General features: G+C 35.4%; 1 protein-coding gene across 8 annotated transcripts in view; it reads left to right on the plus strand.

Annotated features, from left to right (window-relative positions):
• Positions 1–22,279, plus strand: part of USP34 (ubiquitin specific peptidase 34) — a 253,192-nt gene that overhangs the window by 191,933 nt on the left and 38,980 nt on the right. For all 8 annotated transcript variants that reach the window (XM_070572601.1, XM_070572605.1, XM_070572606.1 and 5 more), the window contains 15 exons: positions 2,387–2,452; positions 3,779–3,925; positions 4,013–4,069; positions 4,164–4,241; positions 4,622–4,716; positions 7,816–7,988; positions 12,235–12,388; positions 13,516–13,594; positions 14,811–14,864; positions 15,059–15,154; positions 18,599–18,663; positions 18,756–18,831; positions 18,920–18,967; positions 19,083–19,148; positions 21,254–21,334. In XM_070572601.1, the coding sequence (XP_070428702.1) occupies positions 2,387–2,452; positions 3,779–3,925; positions 4,013–4,069; positions 4,164–4,241; positions 4,622–4,716; positions 7,816–7,988; positions 12,235–12,388; positions 13,516–13,594; positions 14,811–14,864; positions 15,059–15,154; positions 18,599–18,663; positions 18,756–18,831; positions 18,920–18,967; positions 19,083–19,148; positions 21,254–21,334 (1,335 nt within the window). The remainder of the gene's footprint in view (positions 1–2,386; positions 2,453–3,778; positions 3,926–4,012; positions 4,070–4,163; positions 4,242–4,621; positions 4,717–7,815; positions 7,989–12,234; positions 12,389–13,515; positions 13,595–14,810; positions 14,865–15,058; positions 15,155–18,598; positions 18,664–18,755; positions 18,832–18,919; positions 18,968–19,082; positions 19,149–21,253; positions 21,335–22,279) is intronic.

Genomic DNA, 22,279 nt, shown 5'->3' on the forward strand with positions numbered 1-22,279 from the left:
ACTATATGCCTTGGGGTTCGTCTTTTAACATTGATAATATTTGGAGATCTATTAGCTTCTGTCACATGGAGTTACATCTCTCTCCCCAGGTTTGTAAAGTTCTCAGCCATTATTTCTTTGAACAGGCATTCTGCCCCCTTCTCCTTCTCTTCTCCCTCTGGGATACCTATAATCCTTATGTTGCATCTCCTAATTGAGTCAGATAATTCTCAGAGAGTTTCTTCATTTCTTTTTAATCTTAGTTCTCTCTCCTCTGTCTGCAGCATTTCTATATTCCTATCCTCCCGATTGCTAATTCTGTCCTCTATATTATCAACCCTACTGTTCAGAGAGTCCAGATTTTTCTTAATCTCCTCCATTGTGTTCTTCATCTCCAGTATTTCTGATTGGTTCTTCTTTATGGTAGCAAGCTCTTTTGTGACACAGCCCCTGAACTCGTTGAGTTGTCAATCTGTATTCTCTTTTAACTCGTTGAGTTTTTTAATGATGGCTGTTTTGAATTCATTGTCATTTAGGTTGTAGATTTCATTGTCTTTGGGATTGTTTTCTGGGTACTTGTCATTTTCCTTCTGTTCTGGAGATTTAATATATTTTTTGATACTGCTTGATGGCGTGGATTTGTGCCTCCGCATAGAAATAGAGTTTAGTTACTGCTTCCACTTGCTTCTGCTGGAGTTGGGGGGAGCAACTGTTTAATCTGCACTGACCAGGATTCCTGTCAGCTGTTGCTAACCAGACCTGGGCCCCTCCTCATGGTCACAGTGGTCCTGTGGGGTCTCTTGTCAGCTGTGGGGACAATCACAAGGGGCCTCAGGTTGCTGGTGCCTACTGTCACACCACCTAGACACGCTCCCTCCTTATGGTCTGCAGCAGTGTTATGGGCTTTCACTGCTGCCAGGAGCAGGTTCACCTAGATTCGTAGCTCTGTCACCATCAGGGCCCACAGGATCTCACTTGTCCACTATGGGCCACAGCAGAGCTATGGCTATCTGCTGCAGTCTGTGGTTAGCTCACCCAGCTGTGCTACTTCTGCCTCCGGGCCTTCCAGCCTTGTGATTGCCAGGTGGGGCCTCTCCACTAATGCTGCGCAGAGGCTTTTGCTGTGGCTGCTATGGGACCATGGATTTTCCCCCTGGACCGTGGACCAGGCTTGCTGAGACTCCAACCTGCCACCGCCCCCTCACACGGACTCGCTTGGTCTCCCTTGCCCCCTCTGGGCCACAGCAGGAGACCATGAGTCAGAGGCGGCTGGCTGGCTGCTGCACCGCCCAATATCATATAATTTTGTAGTAACTATATGGTGAATAGATCCCTATTTCTCTGTCCTTATCTTATGTCAGCAGTTTGATTATTAGCTCTGGAAAAAAAGAGCCATATTACCTGTACTTCCCATAAAATTAACACAAATAACTAGTGTATACTTCTAATATATGGGAGGCTTATTATTTCATGAGATTATCAGAGCTTCTTCAGAATTATGATAGGTAGTAATTTGTAATGAGGATAATATTTGCTTCATAGATTTATTTTAATATTGGAATGAAATAGAATATATCTAATGACTGCCTGGCATGAATATGGGACTTTCCTGTAATGCTGGTTTCCAGGACTGAGTCTCTAGTGAATGAGTCTAGCCAGATTCCTGAATTTCAGTTAATGATATTTGAATATTTAGAGGATTTTCAAAGATGTCGGCCAGTTTTCCTCTGCAGTGTTAAGGATCTACTATTCTAGAAAAAATAAAAAGATGACTAGATGAGGGTGAGGTGTCATTTATTAATATATTTTTTTAATATATGGATTTATTTGTGGGAAACAACTTCATTGCACACCTAAAATGTTTGCAAAATCACCAACTTGTAAATCAGCATTGCACCAAATAAGTCATCTGGAAAGCAATTTTTTAAAGATCTCTTTATTTGGTTTCCTTACGTAATAGTGATGACTGTATTTATATAATGAACAAAATATGCCAATTTTTTTTTTTAAAGATTTTATTTTTTTACTTTCTCCCCAAAGACCCCCAGTACATAGTTGTATATTCTTCGTTGTGGGTCCTTCTAGTTGTGGCATGTGGGATGCTGCCTCAGCGTGGCTTGATGAGCAGTGCCATGTCCACGCCCAGGATTCGAACCAACAAAACACTGGGCTGCCTGCAGCGGAGCATGCAAACTTAACCACTCAGCCACGGGGCTAGCCCCAAATATGCCAATTTTTAAAGTGCTAAAATTGTTAAAGAAAGAATAGACTATGTGTGTGTGTGTTTTCTTATATATAACTAAAAGAATGAAAACAGATACAGTGTTAAGCACATTATTTCTTTGCTAGAGTGTCTGATTTACTACCATCAATATGTTTTAATGGAAATTTTTCTCTTAATTTCCAGTATTCAGAAGATATGAAGCACAAGACCACTCTACTGGAGCTTCAAAAAATGTTTACATATTTAATGGTATGTTTGCATATCGTGTTTGGAACACTAATTAGATATACCCTTTAACTAAAGCTAAAAACATTAAATGCAGTTCATTTGTATTGGCTTTGTCCTGACTATATACTCTTGTTTCTCTAATTGAATTTATCACTTACCAGTTTTCTTTGTCATAGTGACATGTAACAGTCACACCTCAGTCACCTACTTTCTGTTAATTTGTCCTTTGAAGAATCTCTTGTATCTGATTGTTTTCCCATCACAGGGTTACCCGCCTTAGGCTTAGAGTTTTCTGACTTATTTCTTTGTCCCTCTTAATTCCCACCCCCAAATTTATGAAAGTAACTTTAATAAAATGGCAAATGTCACAATATTACTCTCCTATGGAAAACTCTTCTGTGGTTCTTTATTATGAACAGAATAGTATTCAGGTTCATCAGCATGGCACATACCCTCTGTGATTTTGCCCCTTCCTTTCAACCTCCCCTTTTATTCTTCCCCGTATCCAGCCTCACCCCATAGTAACTATAAGCCCTTAAAGCCCATCACCCTGTTGCTTCATTGCTTGTGCAGTTATTTATGCTTCTCCCTCTGCCTGTAGCACTCTTCCTCAGCACTCCTCCATTTTCTTCCTTTTGTCATCTTTCAAAAATCGACTTGGTTTTCTCCTCCTCTAAGAGACTAGCATTCCACACAGTGTCTCCAAGTCACCATAACTCTCTGTCATACCTACCACTCGTATTGACTGTTACTTGTCTCATCTGTTAGAATCTTGAGGACAGAGATTACATCATATTTATTCTTGGTAATTATAATAAGGACTCAATGAATGAGATTTTTAACAAAATAAAAGATTTACTACTCATCCCTTGATTCCACTTTGTCTCCTTTCCAACAGAGTTGGAACATGCCACCTGAACATCTAAAACAGAAAATTACTCTTTTAAACAACTAAGGAAAAGTTCAGTCTGTAGGAAAACTTATTCAGCCTGTAAAGGTTTTGTATTTTATGCTTCACAATACAAATCTGTGTCCTTTGAGTCCCAAATTTCTTCCTAGAAATTCCCATGCTTAAAAAACACAAATTTCTTAACTTAAGGTAATTTAAGCATCTTCTGGCACCAAGTCTAATTAAACTGAAAATGCCATGAAAATCAAACAAACATGAAATAGAAGACAGCATATCCTGTCTTTAAAAACTTTTCTTTGTAGATTTACTACCTGTTTTGTTGTTGTTTTGTTCATTGAAGAACCTTGTGATAATTTTCCTATTTTTGAGACTTAGATTTGTTTGTTTTATAATCCTTCTCCCCTCTCCACCCCTCTCCCCCAACTTCTCCCTTACAGGAGAGTGAATGCAAAGCATATAATCCTAGACCTTTCTGTAAAACATATACCATGGATAAGCAGCCTTTGAATACTGGGGAGCAGAAAGATATGACAGAGTTTTTTACTGATCTGATTACCAAAATTGAAGAAATGTCTCCAGAACTGGTTAGTACCAGAATACTGAAGTTTCTTTGAAATTTGTACAGATTCGCCCAGTTTTAATTACTGACTTTGTTTGTATTTTTTTAAAAGAAAAATACCGTCAAAAGTTTGTTTGGAGGTGTAATTACAAACAATGTTGTGTCCTTGGTAAGTATTCTACCTGTTCTTTGCTTATTGGAAATCTTAATGTATATTTAGCTTACTATAATAAATTACTAATTTCTGACTGTTGATTGACCAGGATTGTGAGCATGTTAGTCAGACTGCTGAAGAGTTTTATACTGTGAGGTGCCAGGTGGCTGATATGAAGAACATTTATGTGAGTAATGTTGTATATGTTCTTTAGACTTTTTTCTGCTTTTAACTATTTGTACATAGCAGGTTTATGTTTGTCATCTTGAGAGAAAATTAACTTTCCTGTTTTCATCTATTTTCTTCTTGCTCTGCTACTCAAGAATTAAAGGTAGACCACAAAGCTGCTTTTTCCAAATCAAAATTTAAGTACTTGCACTTTTGAAATATTTAGTAAGATTCATAAAGCATCTTATCAATATGACGGAAAACAGTTTTTTACTAAAATTAAGAATTCATTTTAAAGAAGTTTTTCTCTGTGCGTTCTGCCCAAATTATAATTACTTTTTGTAGTTTTGCATACTGTAAACAATAATATGAAACTTTTAAATGTGGTTTTATACACAGGAATCTCTTGATGAAGTTACTATTAAAGACACCTTAGAAGGTGACAACATGTATACTTGTTCTCATTGCGGGAAGAAAGTACGAGCTGAAAAAAGGTATGCTTTTTGAAATGTATTTTTTTTCATTTTGATAAATCATCTAATGGAAATAAAACAAATATAGGATAAGGTAATGTTAAGTGTTATGAAAATTATGTAATTAATGTTAAGGTCAATTGCTGGGAGTTCATTATCATATAGCAACTTTTTATTTGGTTATTCAAGTATACTTTCAAGCACCATTAAGTTTTTCAGATTTCCTTTTTGTCCTTTTAATTAATCAAATATTTACCAAAGTCTGTCTGATTGCTTAGCCCTCTGCCGTGCACTCAGTGGAGCATGATAAAGAGTCTACTCATGAACTGAAGACATCCTCCTCTGAATCGCTAAAGTGAGAGATTTTTTTCTTAAGAGCCAGCTATAAGGTGGCCGGTTTAGGCAGAGTTGGGTAAAGATTTTCAATTCTACAGGTGAATGTTGAATGACAGATAGAAATTGGATTGAAAGAGCATCTTATAGTTACTAGGAACAAAGGCAGAGAAGTGGAAATGACCTTGTATGTGCAAGAATCTTGGATTAGGCCAGCCTGCCTCAAGTGGAGGATTTGCATTGACCAGTAATAGAAAATAAGATTGATAATAAACAGTGGCATCAAATGATTAACATTTAGATTTTGGGATTATCTGCATAATCGATTGATTGAAGCCATCAGAACATCTGCCTGTGAAAGAACACAACTGTTGCAGAGGACTGAGACCTTAAGCCAACATAAAAGTACAGAGGAAAAAAATGACAGAATCGAAGCCAGGAAAGAAAGAAAATCAGGATAGGATGGTAACCCAGAAACTGGGGAAGAGAATCTCAAGAAGGTATTTAATTGACATAGTCCACAGAGATAGGGGGAAAAAATGACACCTGAGTAAAAGTAGTCAGTTTTTCAAAAGTTAGTTTAGTGATGTATTTCGTCAGCAATAGAAGCAGGGTTGTCAGGCTACATGGCATTGAGTATAGGTCATGCATTTTAGAAGTTTGACAGTAAAAAAACAGCAAGGAAGTTGGGATCTAGAAAGAGCTTTGGGATCAAACCAGAGGAGTTTTCTAGATGAAATAGATCTGAACATGTTTGAAGGCACAGAATGAAAAGCCAACTCTTAAAATTGCTTAAACGAAGATTTCTTTGCAGGTAAATATGCTTTTGAATAGAATGGTATTCTTTTTCTCAATCTCTAGCAGTCAAGTTGGTTGCAAGAGAGAGATGTTGGGGGCCAGCCCTGTAGCCGAGTGGTTAAGTCCACGTGCTCCGCTTCAGCGGCCCAGTGTTTTGCCAGTTCAGATCCTGGGTATGGACTTAGCACTGCTCATCAAGCCATGCTGAGGTGGTGTCCCACATGGCCCAAGCAGAATGACCTACAACTAGGATATACAACTTTGTACTGGAGGGCTTTGGGGAGAAGAAGAAGGAAAAAAAAAAAGTTGTAGGTGGACATGCTCAAATGAAAGCATAGCCATGCAGGCGGTTAGAGGGAGAAGATGAACTCATCTGATGAGAGTTGGGTTAGGATAAGAGTTAAGGACTTACACAGAATGGAGTCAGTCAGAAGTTTGTTACTGTGGAGGAATATAATGAGGAGTCACTAAAAGACAATTGAGAGGCTATGTCATGTTCTGTGGAGAATCTCTTTTTGGAATAAACTTATTGAATAAATTTGTCATTCTTAATAACCTACTTCTTGAAACACTCCCTTCTTTTGGTTAATGTGATTCTGCTGTTTTTTTGAAATATTATCTCATCTCTCCTAAGCAAGTGTTAGTCAGTCCTTTGTACTCTTACCATACTTTTAGATGTCTAGAACAATAGTAAGACATATATTACAGTAACAGTAAGACAACAGTAAAACATCTGTAACAACAGAAATGGGCCAAGGATCCTATTCTGTTCTATCTTCAAACCTCTGGTTTTCTCAGTTCATTCATTCTTTCCTGAATGATCTTTTCTGCCACCATAACATCAATCTCTACTGACATGCTGATGATTCCCAAATCATCTTCAGAATGCTCTGCTGTGCTCTCCCAACTGTCTTAACTTGTGTATCTTATATTTCAATAGGAAACTCTCATCTCTTCAAATCTGATTGTGTCTTTTATCCTCTGACTTAATGCATGGTTCCACTTCCCACCACAAGTCCTTTAGTGACTCTTAGCTCTTAGGATAAAGTTCATAACCTAACATTACACGCAAGGCCCTTCATCATTTGACTGCTTTATAATTCTGTAACCTCATCATTTGCCAGTTTCTAAAATAATCAATAATGATGAAGTTTTAGACTTCTTAGTCCGTCTCCGTGTGACATCCTTCCCCCACCTTCCTTGTCTCTCTAAATTCCTTTTTTTTTTTTTTAAACTAAGGTCTTGGTTTAAACAAATTCTCTTTTGAATCCTATGTACAATGAAGAATTATTCCCTGTAAATTCATTTTTTTCGTAAATCCAAGTTATATATATATATTTTGTTTAAATTGAAATTGTTTGTTTAAACTTGAACTAATAATATGTCATACCATAAGATTTATGTAACCAGTTGACTTGCCACTGCTGCTATTACTGCTATTGTCATTGTTGTAATACCAGACAACACTTACTGAATGTTCTTTTCTAGGCAAGGCAGCATTCTAAAAGCAGTAGGGAGTAGGCACTTGAATCTGCATTTTACAAATAAGGAATTCAGCTCAGAGAGGTTAAGTAATTTGTTTATGGTCATGCATCTAGTAAATGAAACAACAAGACTACAATTCTAGTTCATAAAATAAATACTTTAATCCCTCTTATTTAAGGTGGAAAAGAAAACTCTGAACCAAAGACTTCCTTGCCTTTGAAGTATGATGTGACTCTTTTTTATGCTTTCATAGCACCTTTACACATCTTCATCATGGTGTTTACCACAGTCTACTGTAATTTTTTTTAATTTTTTTTATCTAGACATAGGAAAACCCTATGAGAATGGAAAAAGTCATGTAACGGGGACATAGATTTAATAAGAGCATGATTTATTTATTTATTATTTACTCTGAATTAAATATTGAAATAGGTATACTGTAAATGATACCAGCTAAAGTACTTATGAAAGACAATTTTTAACAAAAGTGCTTTTGTCTCTTAGGGCATGTTTTAAGAAATTGCCTCGCATTCTGAGTTTCAATACTATGCGATATACATTTAATATGGTCACAATGATGAAAGAGAAAGTGAACACACACTTTTCTTTCCCATTACGTTTGGATATGACACCCTATACAGAAGATTTTCTTATGGGAAAGAGTGACAGGAAAGAAGGTAATTTTCCATTTCTTTCTCGTCTATGTTTATTGTAAGTCTCTATAACAAGATAGTCATAATTATAAAGTTGTAATAACTACGCATTTAACAAAATTAAATTGTATCTCAGGAGAATGTTTTTGAAGACAACATGGCACATTCAGTCAATTATCCAATTAATATTTAGTATCTACTAGGACTGTGTTCTAGGCACTCTTTTAGACATGGAAGATACAGGGTACTGAACAAGATAAACATTGTTCCTGCCCTTATAGAACTAGTCTGGTGGGAAAGTCTTACATTGAAGAAGAAATTACAAATATGCTGTGTTGTCAAATAGGAGAGTGAATATATCACAAATCTAGGGGAATCAGGAAGAGCTTTTGTGAGAAGGTGACATTTTTTTTTTTTAATTTTATTGAAATATAACACACATCATAAAAATGCACAAAGCTTAAGCACACAGATCGATGAATTTTCACAAAGTAAAGGCACCTATGTGACCGACAGATCAAGGACAGAACATGACCAGATCCCAAAGGCCCCCCCCAGCTTCTTCCCAGCACCCCACCCCCAATCCCAGCCCCCCTGCCCCGCCCTGAGGGTACCCACTGCCCTGACTGGTCACACCATGGCTCAGTTTTGCCTGTGGTTGACGTTAGTAGCCTTGGAGGTGAGAAGGTGACATTTAAGCAGTGCTTGAATAGGAGCTGGATTGAGAGGAATGGGTAGCTCTTTGGTGGGGGTGGGCAGTGATTTGATGAGATGGGCAAAAGGCAGTGGCCAAGTCATTTTGTTTGTAGGTTGTGTTAATAATTTTGATCTTTATTCAATGTGAAACCATGGGAATGTTGTAAGTAGGGAACTGAGATAACCAAGAGGGATGTGGAAAAGGTTATTCTGACTACAGCAGTAGAAATGGATTAGAGGATGATGAAATGGGTGTGGGGATGCCATTCTGGTAAACTGCAGAGGTGGTAGCTTAGATGAGAAAGTAAGTGTACCATTTAGGTTAGGGAGAAGTCTATGGAGGTAGAAATAACAGGCCTTGATAATTGAATGAATAAATGAATCCAACAAAGTTATTGAACATCTATCTATTAGGTAACTTGCTATTCTTATAGTAATGGGAACATAGTGACAACAAAGAACAAGGTCTTTGTCCCTATGAAGCTTACATTTTAGTCAGTCTGCTGCTAGAGGAGGAGGAAAAGTCAAGAATAACTCAGGTTTCTGGCTTGATCAGCTAGGTGAATAGTGGTATCAGTATTTCAAGAGGATCTTAAAAAGGAGGGAATATGGGGCCGGCTCAAAGACCGAGTGGTTAAGTTCGGGTGCTCCCCTTCAGTGGCCCAGGGTTTCACCGGTTCGGATCCTGGGTGCAGACATGGCACTGCTCATCAGGTCATCTTGAGGCAGTGTCCCATATAGCACAGCCAGAGGCACTCACAACTAGAATTTACAACTATGTACCTGGGGGCTTTCGGGAGAAGAAGGAAAAAAAAAATTGACAACAGATGTTAGCACAGGCGCCAATCTTTTAAAAAGAAAAAAAATGGGGGGGATGTGGTCAGAAGTATTGAATGCTAAAGAAAAGGAACAGTTCCAGTGAAAGCATGAGTGAAAATAATCTAAAATGTAAAAGATTTTTATCTTTATCAGCACTTTCATTTGCAGTAGGAAGGCAGATTGCAGTGAGTTAAAGATGGCACTCGATCCGCAAGTAATTACCTCCAAATTGTTTTTACTTCTATAAGACCAGTGATTTTCAAACTTCTATGTATGTGTCTCAAGGATCACTGAAGTGCGGAATGGAAATAGGTGAGAGAAGAAAGCACAATAGGTCCATCTCTTGCCTCTTCCATTCTTGTTTAGCCAGAGAAGTTCCGTTTTACATAAGGGTCCTGACCATGTTTTCTTTGTATAAAAAGTTCTGCTGATTTAAATTTTTAAGGTTTGAAAAAGCCGCTATATTAATAAGATTTAGGAAAGAGAGCCATGTTTTAATCTTTATACTCCATTGCCTGGCACTTAAGGAGCATCCAATAAATGTTTTGCTCTGACCAAAAGGGGGGTGAGAGGTATAAACGATGAGTGTAGGCTATTCTTTCAAGAGGAGAACACACTCTTTCTTTGAAGAGAGGAGAGAAGATGGTGACTGTAGCTATGAAGGAATACGGAGTTAAAGGAGGCAGTTTTTAGTTAGGACTTGAGTATGTTTAGAAACTGCAGGAAATGAGCCAGTAGAGATGATAAGTTTGAAAATATAGGTGAAGTTAAGAAGTGAGCATTCTTGGGGCTGGCCCCATGGCCAAGTGGTTAAGTTTGCGTGCTCCGCTTCAGGGGGCTGAGGTTTTTACTGGTTCAGATCCTGGGCGTGGACATGGCACCGCTCATCAGGCCATGCTGAGGTGGCATCCCACATGCCACAGCTAGAAGGACCCACAACTACAATATACAACTATGTACTGGGGGGATTTGGGGAGAAAAAGCAGAAAAAGGAAAAAAACAAGATTGGCAGCAGTTGTTAGCTCAGGCGCCAATCTTTAGAAAGAAAAAAGAAGTGAGCATTGTATATATACATCCTACTTAGAACTCTTGTCAAACTATTTGTAAAATTAGAGCAAGAGTAACTGTGCTTCACTGTATTTTCAATGATACTTCCATGTAGGGAAGCAGCAGAAATTTATGCCAAGATACAGGAATTAGCTTAGGCCACAAGTGATGTGTTGAGTCAAATTCTAGCACATCCAAACTCCTCAAGCACTGCTTTGATAATTTCAGCCGTTTCTTTCTCTCCACCTAATTGTCACTTCACTTTCCAGTTTAGACTGTGCTCTCAAGTTAACCACATCTGCTCTCACTTATTTGCTTCTGGTTATAGTTTTTTCTTTTTATGTGATGCTGGCACTATAGATCATAAATCATACATCATCTTCAAACTTATTAGACCATTCTGTAATTTTTTCCTTAGTATCTTTTATACCTTTCAAATTTAAATCTTTGTGGGTGGGGAGTTTATCTTTTGTTTATTTTGTTTGTTTACATAAAGCTCCTAATACAGACTTTTCTATTAACTGATACACACTTGGAGGCATGCTACCAATACAGTGCTCCATTTTCCTTAACATGAGACTAAAAGGCATAAATGTATTAACTCCTTTTCAGATCTTGTGTTTGCCTGCTCCTAAAAAGGAATAGCCAGATTAAACAAAAAGAACTGTTTTATACAGTCATTTGTCACTTAACAATGGGGATACGTTCTGAGAAATGCATTGTTAGGCAGTTTCATCATTGTGCAAACATCACAGAGTGTACTGAAGTGAAACAAAATTTGCCACCCGAAATGTGTTTTTTTAACATGAGGATTATTTTAGGCTGATTATTTTTTTAAAAAACACACAAAAACTCAAAAGTTTTTCTTGTCACCTCCCCCTTAACTGCCTAATAGAATTTAAATAGTAAAATCCTGTCTCAGGAAGTGGGCTGTCACCTTAGCATAACCATGAACTTGGTGGTAGACAAAGAGGAACCTAGAAAAGCCTGTTTGTTGGGCTTCCCTCTGTGTTCTTCTGTCTCTGTGTGGCCAAACATTTATTCTCCAAACTTTTGATCCTTTTCACCTACCCATGAATTGCCTTCCTTCCCTTTGAAGTTCCTGACTCTCCCCACCCCCAATATCTTCTTTTGTCTTTAGCTAAGGATGGTATTTAAGGTGAGGGCTTCAGCCATTTTGGCAAGTTACCTGTTCTCCCTGGGTTTCTCCCATATATATGTTATTAAACTTTGTTTATCTCCTGTTAGTCTGTCCCATGTCAATTTAGTTCTTAGACCAACCAGCAGAACCTATAAGAGTAGAGGAAAATTTCTTCCTCCCCTTCAGTACTTCACAAACCCAGATGGTACAGCCTACTGCACACCTAGGCTACATCGTGTTAATCTCATGAGACCAGCATCATATATGTACAGTCCATTGTTGACCAAAACATCGTTTTATGGTGTACAACTGTATTTATATATTGTGTTAAGGTTGTCCATAGTTATACACTAACACTGGTTGTTATTCCAATGATTTGTATAATTGTTCCTTAAAATTGTAGTATATGGATAGTGAATGTCTAGTAGAGTTGTTTTGTACCTGTTTTAGTATATGAGGTCTCGGTACCTATTTCTATACGTAAAGTATGTTATGTAAAATGATTCTAAGATGTCATCATGTACTGTTTTCAAAATTAGTGCCATTATTTTGTATAAATCATTGCAGGTTTTAAGGAAGTCAGTGATCATTCAAAAGACACAGAGAGCTATGAGTATGATTTGATAGGAGTGACTGTTCACACAGGAACAGCAGACGGTGGGCACTATTATAGCTTCATCAGAGATATAGTCAATCCACTTGCTTATAAAAACAATAAATGGTGAGTTTTAAATATTTTATTTTTGGGATTTTTAAAAATCTTCCTTCCTGTATTTTTAAAGTATAAGACTATGATAGTTTTCAGATATGTTTTCTGATTTTGGTTTTCTAAAAACTTTCTATAAAGTTAGGAAAGAGGGCAGACAAAATTTTTAAATGAATGTGACTTTCAAAAGACAGTATGAATCACTTGTTCTTAAACTTTATGGATCTCCAGATGCTTTTGAGAATTTGATGAACGTTCTCCTGGGAAAAATGAACAAACACACAGTTTTGCACACAACTTTAGATTCATAGATAATGTTGTACTTTCCAAATCTTACCTATTGGTGTCTACTCATTCAAGAACTATTTACTGAATGCCTTCTATATAGGGTGGCCACAAAGTTTTTATATATTCCAGTTAGAAGTTACCTGTGTGCTCCACTCTCCTCACCTTACCTTTCCCCTCCTAAATACATTCTTTTTATGATCTTTTATCAAGTTAATGACTGGAAGTCATTAAATCAGTCCTAATAGCTATGTTTTGGTCTTCAGATGCTGTGAGGTAGTCTCATGTCTAGAGCCTGTATGTATGCTGGGCGTTGTTTTAAGTGTTGGCGATACTGCTTTGAACAAAATATACGTTGCTAAACTGATGTGCAGTTAGCAGAATAGTTTTGTTCAACTATTTCTCACTTGTTAAGCCTTGATATCTTTTACTTTTTATTGTCCATTTGAATATATTTCCTTAAGTGTATTTTTGAGTTTTTTTATCAGGAGTTTTGAAATGGCATTTTATCTTTGAAAGTTCTCCCACCTCTTCATCTTTTCTGTCCAATAGCTTGTCAAGTTATATTTATGTAAACTTTTTATTCCTTGTTTTTATGAACTTTTTTGTTACTCCTAGGTTATAAATAGATGTATCAGATTTTAGAATCATTATGACTACCTTGTAAATTATATTCCCAATTTCTAGTAGATTAGAGTTGTCAGAACAAGAGCTTAGTTGGAATTTACCTCATGTTAATAATAATTTGGTCAATATTTGTAATATGTTAGTATGTAACCTAAGTATTTTAAAAATAGACATAATGCTGAGATATTCAGTGTCTATATAGTTTATCAACACTATATGCTCTGTTTTAGGTATCTTTTTAATGATGCTGAGGTAAAACCTTTTGATTCTGCTCAACTTGCCTCTGAATGTTTTGGTGGAGAGATGACAGTAAGTTTTATTCAGAAATTATAAATAGTTCGTGACTTTCCAAGTGCTTTGTAGTATCATAAAATCCAATGGCAGAGTCACTTAACTTTCTTTTAATTGCTATGATTAAATCTAAAAGTTAGTCATTTGGCATTTATTGGAAGTTTAGTATGTTTGGAGTATATAGCAGACAATGGGAAATAGTTAAAAAATTACTGTTTCTGCCTTCAACTGATTAAGAAGGTCTGATTAAGAAAGTTAAGATTTAAATTGAAAAATTACATAGTAGTATAGGCATTGAATTACAATGCAATGAGACATTATGATTGAATAAGTTGTTTACTTGAATGCTTTGGGATTAGACCAAAAAGAAATTACTCTTTATTGACTTACTATGCAAAATCTTTGACAAGGAAATTGGCTTGAGCTGGACTTTAAAGAGTTGTTTCTTTAGTGTTTTCTGTAACAGTAGCAGCAACCTGGTTATTACTAGTGACAGTATAGACAAAGAATATCTGTTATATAATAGACATAAGAGAAGACACTTAGGTTGCAGGAGTGGTATAATAATTTTACTACTTCATGGGCAGTTTATCCTAGTACCAATTTTCTGAAAATGGTTTTAAAATACTATGTTGATTCTCGCAAGTCAAGTATTAAATAGTTATTTCCACTTCACAGATAAGCCCAGATAAAGTTGTTTTTCACTTTCATAGCCATGTTCATTGTGAAATACTTGTTCACATTCAGGATTTTAATGGAAAACTTCCGTATTGTTGGTGCTCTTATGTACTATTTCTGAATAGAAAAAGGAAAAGTAGGCAAATTGCCAACACTTTGGAAATGAGTGTGAGGAAGGAAATAAATAACGAGTTGCCATTGAACCCATCACTAAACTGATTGCATCTCTAGATGTTATTCCTAGGATATTTCCTCAAAAAAACAAGAAAAGAAACAAGTAAACTTTGCAAAGCTCTTCTCTTAAAAGATAGTTTTTCAAATTGCAAGTGCATTTTATGTTCTTATGCTTTGTGTATTTTGTGGTAAAGTACCTTTAAAAATGTTTCACATCTTTGTTTCCAAAAAATTCTGTCGGAGATTTTTATGAATGTAATGCTATTTGAAAGTTATTACAAAGTTACTATTAAGTATAAAAGAGCTGTTTATGAAATATTTTGTATATATAGTTGAATATACCCATTTTTTAAAGAAGGAAAACTTTTATTTTTTTAAACAGACCAAGACCTATGATTCTGTTACAGATAAATTTATGGACTTCTCCTTTGAAAAGGTAACCATTTCTTTCATATGTAATTTTATATTATTTTTTCTCCTCTTAAATTGTTTTGTCCTACTTAATGTTAGGACTACTTAATGTTTGTCCTACTTAATGTACTTAAGGACAAAAGCAAAAGTATATTGTCTACTTTTATAGTTACACATTGCAAAATGAAAATAATACTTTTTTTTTTTTTATTCTTAAAGACACACAGTGCATATATGCTGTTTTACAAACGCATGGAACCAGAGGAAGAAAATGGCAAAGACTACAAATTTGATGTTTCCTCAGAGTTACTAGAGGTATAAGTTAATTTAACTTTGGCAGCAATTTAAAAGCATGTTAAGTATTTATGCAGGTAATAGTACCATAATATAAAAGTAGGCTATGACAATGATGGGATCTGTGAACCAGGGTAGACCCGACACTGTTTACAAATAGTCTTGGTAATACTGACATACAATAGGTGAATGTAAAGTGAATGAGATTAAAGGGAGTGGAAAGTAATTATTAGTAACATTGAAGAAAAATAAGAAAGGTACACTTGTTGATGGAATTGGGGAAAACTCACAGGTAACCTATGTGGTTGGTGATGTCCTTCTTGGACTGGGTACTGGGATTGCAGGAGTTTTTCTCTTATGCTTCATGTTACACACGAGGTGTACAGTGTATTTGAAATACATTTAAAATATGTGTTTTACATATTAAAAAATGTCGCATTTGTAGTAATGAAGCTTTCTTTGTTTCATAATGTAGTAAGTGGTAATATTACTTTTATGTTTTAAGATTTATAAAAAGTATTCACAACTCAGTTTTTGTTTTGTCAATGTTATAAACTTAGTCAGCCAAAAGTATAAAAGATAAATCTCAGGAAAAGTATACCGCCAAAAATATACCTTTCCTTTAGACAGTTCAGTTTTTACTGTCTGGTTGATTGATTGATGTTTGCACTGTTGTGGCCAAGTCTTAAAACTGAGTGGATTTTGTTCCCCAAACAAACTCTTAACTGCTATCTTGCCTACCCATAATGTTACTGCTAAAAAAACCAAGAATATTATCTTCTTTCAGACCTTTGAATTGGATTTACCAGCAAAATTAGATGCTTTACTAGATTTCAAGCTATTAAACTCACCTATTTGTACAAAAATTTATTCCAGCTATCGTCATAACCAAAATTAAATAGATTATAATCACCATTATATGCAAGACTTTGTGCCCCCAAGATTTTTAGACAAATTTACACCTTGTTCTAGATGAGGACCCAATAGTATTTAATGACAACCATCCCATATGTGAAGTAAAATCAAATTTTAAATGAAACCATAAGGATGTATATATATTGTTCATTTATATCAATGGTTCTCAAACTTCCTGTTCTTAGGACTCCTTTATATTCTTAAAAATGATGGAGAACCTTGAGTATTTTTAAATATTAGTTTTAATGTGGTTTTGTCTATCAATATTTACCATATTAGAAATGGTAATTAGAAAATTTGTTTTAATTCACTTAAAAATAACAAAAATAAACCCATGACATGCTAATATAAATAACATTTTATGAAAAAATCTTTTTCAAACAAAACCACTCAGTGAGAAAACTGACCCTGTTTTATAATTTTGCACATCTGTTTGGTACCAAATTTATTAGAAGATAGCTGGAATCTCATAACAGCCTTTGCACTTGGTCTGCTGTGATGTCATTTCTCAGTTAGCTTCTGGAAAGTTTCATTGTACTCTCAGGAGTGAATGAGAGTTTAAAAAGGCAAATAGCATCATAGTATTACTAAGAAAATTGTTTTGGCCTTAAAGACACTCTAAAAACATCATCGGGATCCACACAGATCTCTGAATCATTCTTTGAGGAACCACTGATTTACACTGTGCTGGAAGGGAATCCCAGACCTTTGCTCTACTATTACAAAGAAAACAAACTGAACTACGTTAGAATATTCTTGATTGCAGACCTAAACCAACCGTTTTTTCTGTCATTGTTTCAGCTTATTAATTTAAATGAATTTGCATATACATTTTACTAAAAAAATTAAATAAAAATATAATACCCTATTACTTAACATTAATATAGATTTCAGATATAAGCTGGAATCTGGTCTTTTAGATTTGTACAGTTAAAATATAGCTAGTAGCAGACTTTCCCAAAAGGTATATAGACAATTTTTTAAAACCATAAAATATATAGAGTAAACAAACATTACAAATTGTACTGACTGTTATGGATAAAACAAGTAGAGTGCTCGGAAACATGAGTTGATCAGCATTGCTGGGGAAGATGATCAGGAAATGCTACAGATTAATCTTAAACTGAGACTTGAAAATTAGCGAGGTTAATCATATGAAGAGTACTCCAGGCAGGGAGAACATCATGTACGAATCCCCTGAGGAAGGATAGAGCTTATTGGCATGTTTTAGGAGCTGAAAGATGACCTCTGTGGCTGTGATGATTAATAAGTGCAAGGAAGAGTGGCCCAAGATGAAGTTGGATGGGTATGTAGAATACCTAGGAAAGTTCTGATCAATGTAGTGCGATAATTTCACACTTAGACACACCCATAGGTTGTATCGATACAGTGTAAAACGTGTTGTATTGATACAACGTCAAAAGGACCATCGAAAAACAAGATGAATGTTCTGTAGGACAGAAATGGAACAGAATTAAAAGCCCTGAGTCTGGCGGAAACCACAGAACTACCAGGCTTTAGATCCAAAGCAGATAATAGTGTCCAAGACTTCAGCTCGTGTGCAGTGAAGGGGACCAAAATTATGACACAGGAATTAGAGCCGACTTCATGGCTAGAAGCAAGAAGCTGGGATGGGACTCTATTGCTATGAAAAGGCACTGAATTGGGATGGGTGAATGCTGTCCAACTCTCCTTGGGGCTGTAGCGTTATAGAAAGCTATACGCCTAGAAATAATGAAGGACCAAGAACTCTGAAGCAGGCCATTCATTGCCTGGGTCTGTGATTTTCAAATATCAGTGTGGAGCAGGAGCCCCTAATATGTGATTGTAAAACCTGGTTCTGGACTAGAGTAATTGGCTGGGGAGGACACAAGTAAAGAGAGTTGAAATCTTTAGGGGAATAAAGGCAGCCAGTAATATCAATAATCAGAACATAAATTTGTTCCAGATAAAAGTAATTTTATGGAACTGACAATGACTTAGAGTGTGTTTGGGGTATTCAGAGAGGTAAAGGAACACAAAAACTAAAGTCAGCAGAGCAATTCTACAGGGCTAATGTCAGAAATAATCATTTTTCACGATTTTTATGGAGTAACCAAGAAAATTACCTCTCATTTTAAGGTCTTCCAACCTGAATTAAACTTTTGTATTTTGCCAGTTTTTAGACGTAAACCTTTCTCTCATAACTTGTTCTTATCAAAATGCAACATGACATAGTTTTATTCATTTATCTATTTGCTCTTCAGACAGATGGGGATTTCATCTTAAAACTTTCATTTTGAAAGTTCTTACTTTCAAAATCTTTATAAATACATTTTTAAAAAACCGTGATCAGTTGAGGTAGCCAGATAAGGAGTGATAAATTGGAGCAGGTTTAGTAACTACTTTCATATTCCATATAGCTGGAAAAAAATCAGCGTGGGTTTTAAGTGTATGTATTTGATTTTTGTTTCTTTTAGAGCAAGTCTTTTTTTGTCCAATAAAAATATTGGTACAATGTAATGAAGCAAATGCTTTCTGATATCTAATGTTAACATTTTTTTCCTTCAGTGGATTTGGCATGATAACATGCAGTTTCTTCAAGACAAAAACATTTTTGAACATACATATTTTGGGTAAGTTTGGTAAATTTAATAGAGTTTTTTGTTACACATTTTTTAAAAATCTTATTCTGTAAGAATTTTAACTTACTACTTTTAAATTCTAGGTTTATGTGGCAGTTGTGTAGTTGCATTCCCAGTACATTACCAGATCCTAAAGCTGTGTCTCTGATGACAGCAAAGGTAATATGTAAGCCTTATATAATTTTTTCAGAATTGAGTTCTTTAAAATAATTACATCTTTTTTGCTTAATTTTCTCTTTTCTTACAGTTAAGCACTTCCTTTGTTTTAGAGACATTTATTCATTCAAAAGAAAAGGTATGTGTTTCATTTTGTGAATTTTTTTCTCATTTATCAGATGTCTTTTGGCTTTCCTTAGCTTTAGCTCAGAAGTCCCCATGCCTTCACTGACTTCTTTCTTTTCCTTTTTTAGCCCACAATGCTTCAGTGGATTGAACTGTTGACCAAACAATTTAATAATAGTCAAGCAGCTTGTGAGGTGAGGTGAATAATTCAACAAACGATGTACAGCTTAAGATTCACTTTTTTGATTTTTTGCTATAGCAAACTTGTTTTATCTATTATAAATCATACGGAGCCCAATGAAAGTTGTTCCTAAAATTACTTCATAACTGCCAAAAAGTTATAATTTATGTTTCACATCCATTATACTGATTAAATAATTGATTTTTAAGTTATTTAAAAATCCGTAGGTCCACCCCTAATGTATTAGAAGGAAAAAGTATAAAAAATTCAAAGGACTATATCAGCTGTTTCTTGACTACTTTTGAATGTTATCAGAAAATACTTAAAAATGCATCCCTTTCCATTCTGAGAAAAAAATGCATATATCCCAGTAGATCGGTTTATGTCCAATTTTATCTCCACTCATATTGCGTGATAACGGAGACATTACTAAGATAATCTACTCACAGGTAATGATCACTTAACCATATTGCCATCTGAATATCATTTATCATTTTTGGTTGGTTCCCAAAGTGGTGTAAACCTTCCTAGGAATGCAGTCTTCTAAGTTTCCAGAGGTAGGAGATAGCATAGTATGCAATAGGTGAAATTAGTTGGAGGTTTTTTTAATATAGAAGCTCATCTAATTATGCCTTGTAGCAATAGAATAGAAGAATCTGATTGTTGTAAATTTCAAACACAAAGGCATAGCTTTTTTATTTTATTTTATTATGTTTTATTTTTTTGGTGAGGAAGATTGGCCCTGATCTAACACCTGTTGTTGGTCTTTTTGCTTGGGGAAGATTGGCCCTGAGCTAACATCTGTGCCCATCTTCCTCTATTTTGTATGTGGGTCGCTGCCACAGCATGGCTTGATGAGTGGTCTAGGTCCATGCGCGGGATCTGAACCCGCAAACCTGGGCTGCTGAAGTGGAGTGTGCCAAACTTAACCACTCTGCCACCAGGCTGGCCCCAAGGCATAACTTTTTAAAACATTATAATGAATATTTCCAAACATGCACAAACCTAGAAAGATATGAACTCTCATGTACCCATCACCTGATTTCAACAGATAGTGACATTCTTTTGTTTTCTTCTATTTCTATCCCTGATGCCTTTTTTCAGCTGAAATATCGTAAAGCCAATCCAGATAAAATATCATATATCCATAAATACTTATTATATATATATCTCTATTAGATGAGAAGTTTAAAAAAATACATAACCATGATTCCATTCACTCCTAGTAAAATTAGACGTGATTCCTTAACATCATCCAGTACTCATTCTGTGTTCAGTTTTGTCTAATTGTCTAAAAAATGTTTTTTGAGTTGGTTTATTTGAATTAGTTAGTATTCAAACAAGGTCCACATTTTGCTTTCATCTCATTAATCTCCTTTCATCTATAACAGTTACTTTCTCTTTTTTTTTTTCTTCTTGCCACTTTGTCATTTTTTTCTGCAGCATTTTCCACATTCTTGCTTTGACTGATTCCATCTTCCTGGTGTTACTTAACCTGTTTCTCTATTCCCATCCCCCTTTATGATTTTTGAAAGCTGTTTTATAAATCCAGAGGATTGATTAGGTCATAATTTGTTGTGCTTTTTTTTTTTAAGTAAAGTTGCCATTTTAGTTTTTTCACCAAGGGTTTGCCTCAGGAACTCTCTCAAGAAGTTAATATTCTCTTCAGTTGTCAGTAATTATGTGTATGCATAAATAGGCAGTACAGTTCAATTGAGGAGTTAAATATGTAATTAAGAGATATCTTGAAATCAATGGGAAATTGTTTTAGCTTAGCATAAAGGAGTTTTTTGTTATCAAGAAGGCATAATTTGTTTTTAAACAGAAAAAATCATACTCAGATCATATGTTATTAATAGGAACAAAAGATTCTACAGTGTGTTATTTGTGAGGACTAAGAGGAAAATAGTATTCTATTTTAGGACTATAGGTTGCTGTCTTGCACATTGTATATTATGATGTAAATGACATCTATGGAATTCTATAATAAGATGACCCTGATTATGACTTTAGACATTTTAGATTTTGGACTTTCTAACACTTGAAGAATCTGTTTTGTAAGAACTTAAAATAATTGAAACATCGATTGGAAGTTAGTGTCACACTATTTTCTTACAGTGGTTTTTGGACCGCATGGCTGATGATGACTGGTGGCCAATGCAGATACTAATTAAGTGCCCTAATCAAATTGTGAGACAGGTAAGAAAAAATTTATTTGAAAATTTATTTGAAATTTATGTGAATATGTCTTAACCCAGCATTGAAAGTAGTTTGAAAAAATTGAACTCTTATCATAAAAGCCATTTTTGCTGTTGTGTTCACCAGCCTCTTTTAGCAAATCAACTGTCATTCCAATCGAGTGATTAAAATCATTCAGATTTCATGGTTATACCAAGATAGCTATGACCACCTCTTCTCTCAGATCCTACTCTGGCTGCTTCATAAGTTGTGCTGATTCTTTTTTGGATCCTTAGATGTTCTAACCATGGTAGGGTACTGTAATAGCCTTGAAAGTTAAATGAATAGTGTATAACTCATTTCTGTGACAGATTGTGAATTGTCACTTGAATCAGTTTGTTTTCCTTACGTCACTGGAAAAATTAGACAAGGAAAATGTAAATATTACTTTATATTCACTTATGACAGAAAACCAAAAATTTATTCTGAAATGTGCCACTTTCCAGTTATTATTGAGATATAATTCATATACCATAGAATTCACCAAAACCTTTCAAAGTGTAAATTTAGTGGTTTTTATTATATCCCCAGGCCTCATCTATCTAATTTAAAACACCCCAAAAAGAGCCCCCATACCTGTTAGCAGTCACTCCTCATTTTATCCTATCCTTTATCTCCAGCCCCTGACAACCACTAATCTACTTTCTGTCTCTATGGATTTGCCTATTCCAACCATTTCATATCAATGGAATCATACAGTATGTGGTCTTTTGTTACTGGCCTCTTTTTTTTTTTAATTTTTTTTTAATTTTTTTTTTTTTTTTGCTGGGAAAGATTCCCTCTGAGCTAACGTCTGTTGCCAGTCTTCCTCTGTGTGAGCCACTGCCACAGCATGGCAACTGCGAGACAGGTGGTGTGGTTCTGAACCCAGGCTGCTGAAGCAAAGCACACTGAGCTTTAACCACT

The sequence above is a fragment of the Equus przewalskii genome, chromosome 14 (assembly GCF_037783145.1).
Source record: "Equus przewalskii isolate Varuska chromosome 14, EquPr2, whole genome shotgun sequence".
NCBI classification, from domain to species: domain Eukaryota; kingdom Metazoa; phylum Chordata; class Mammalia; order Perissodactyla; family Equidae; genus Equus; species Equus przewalskii.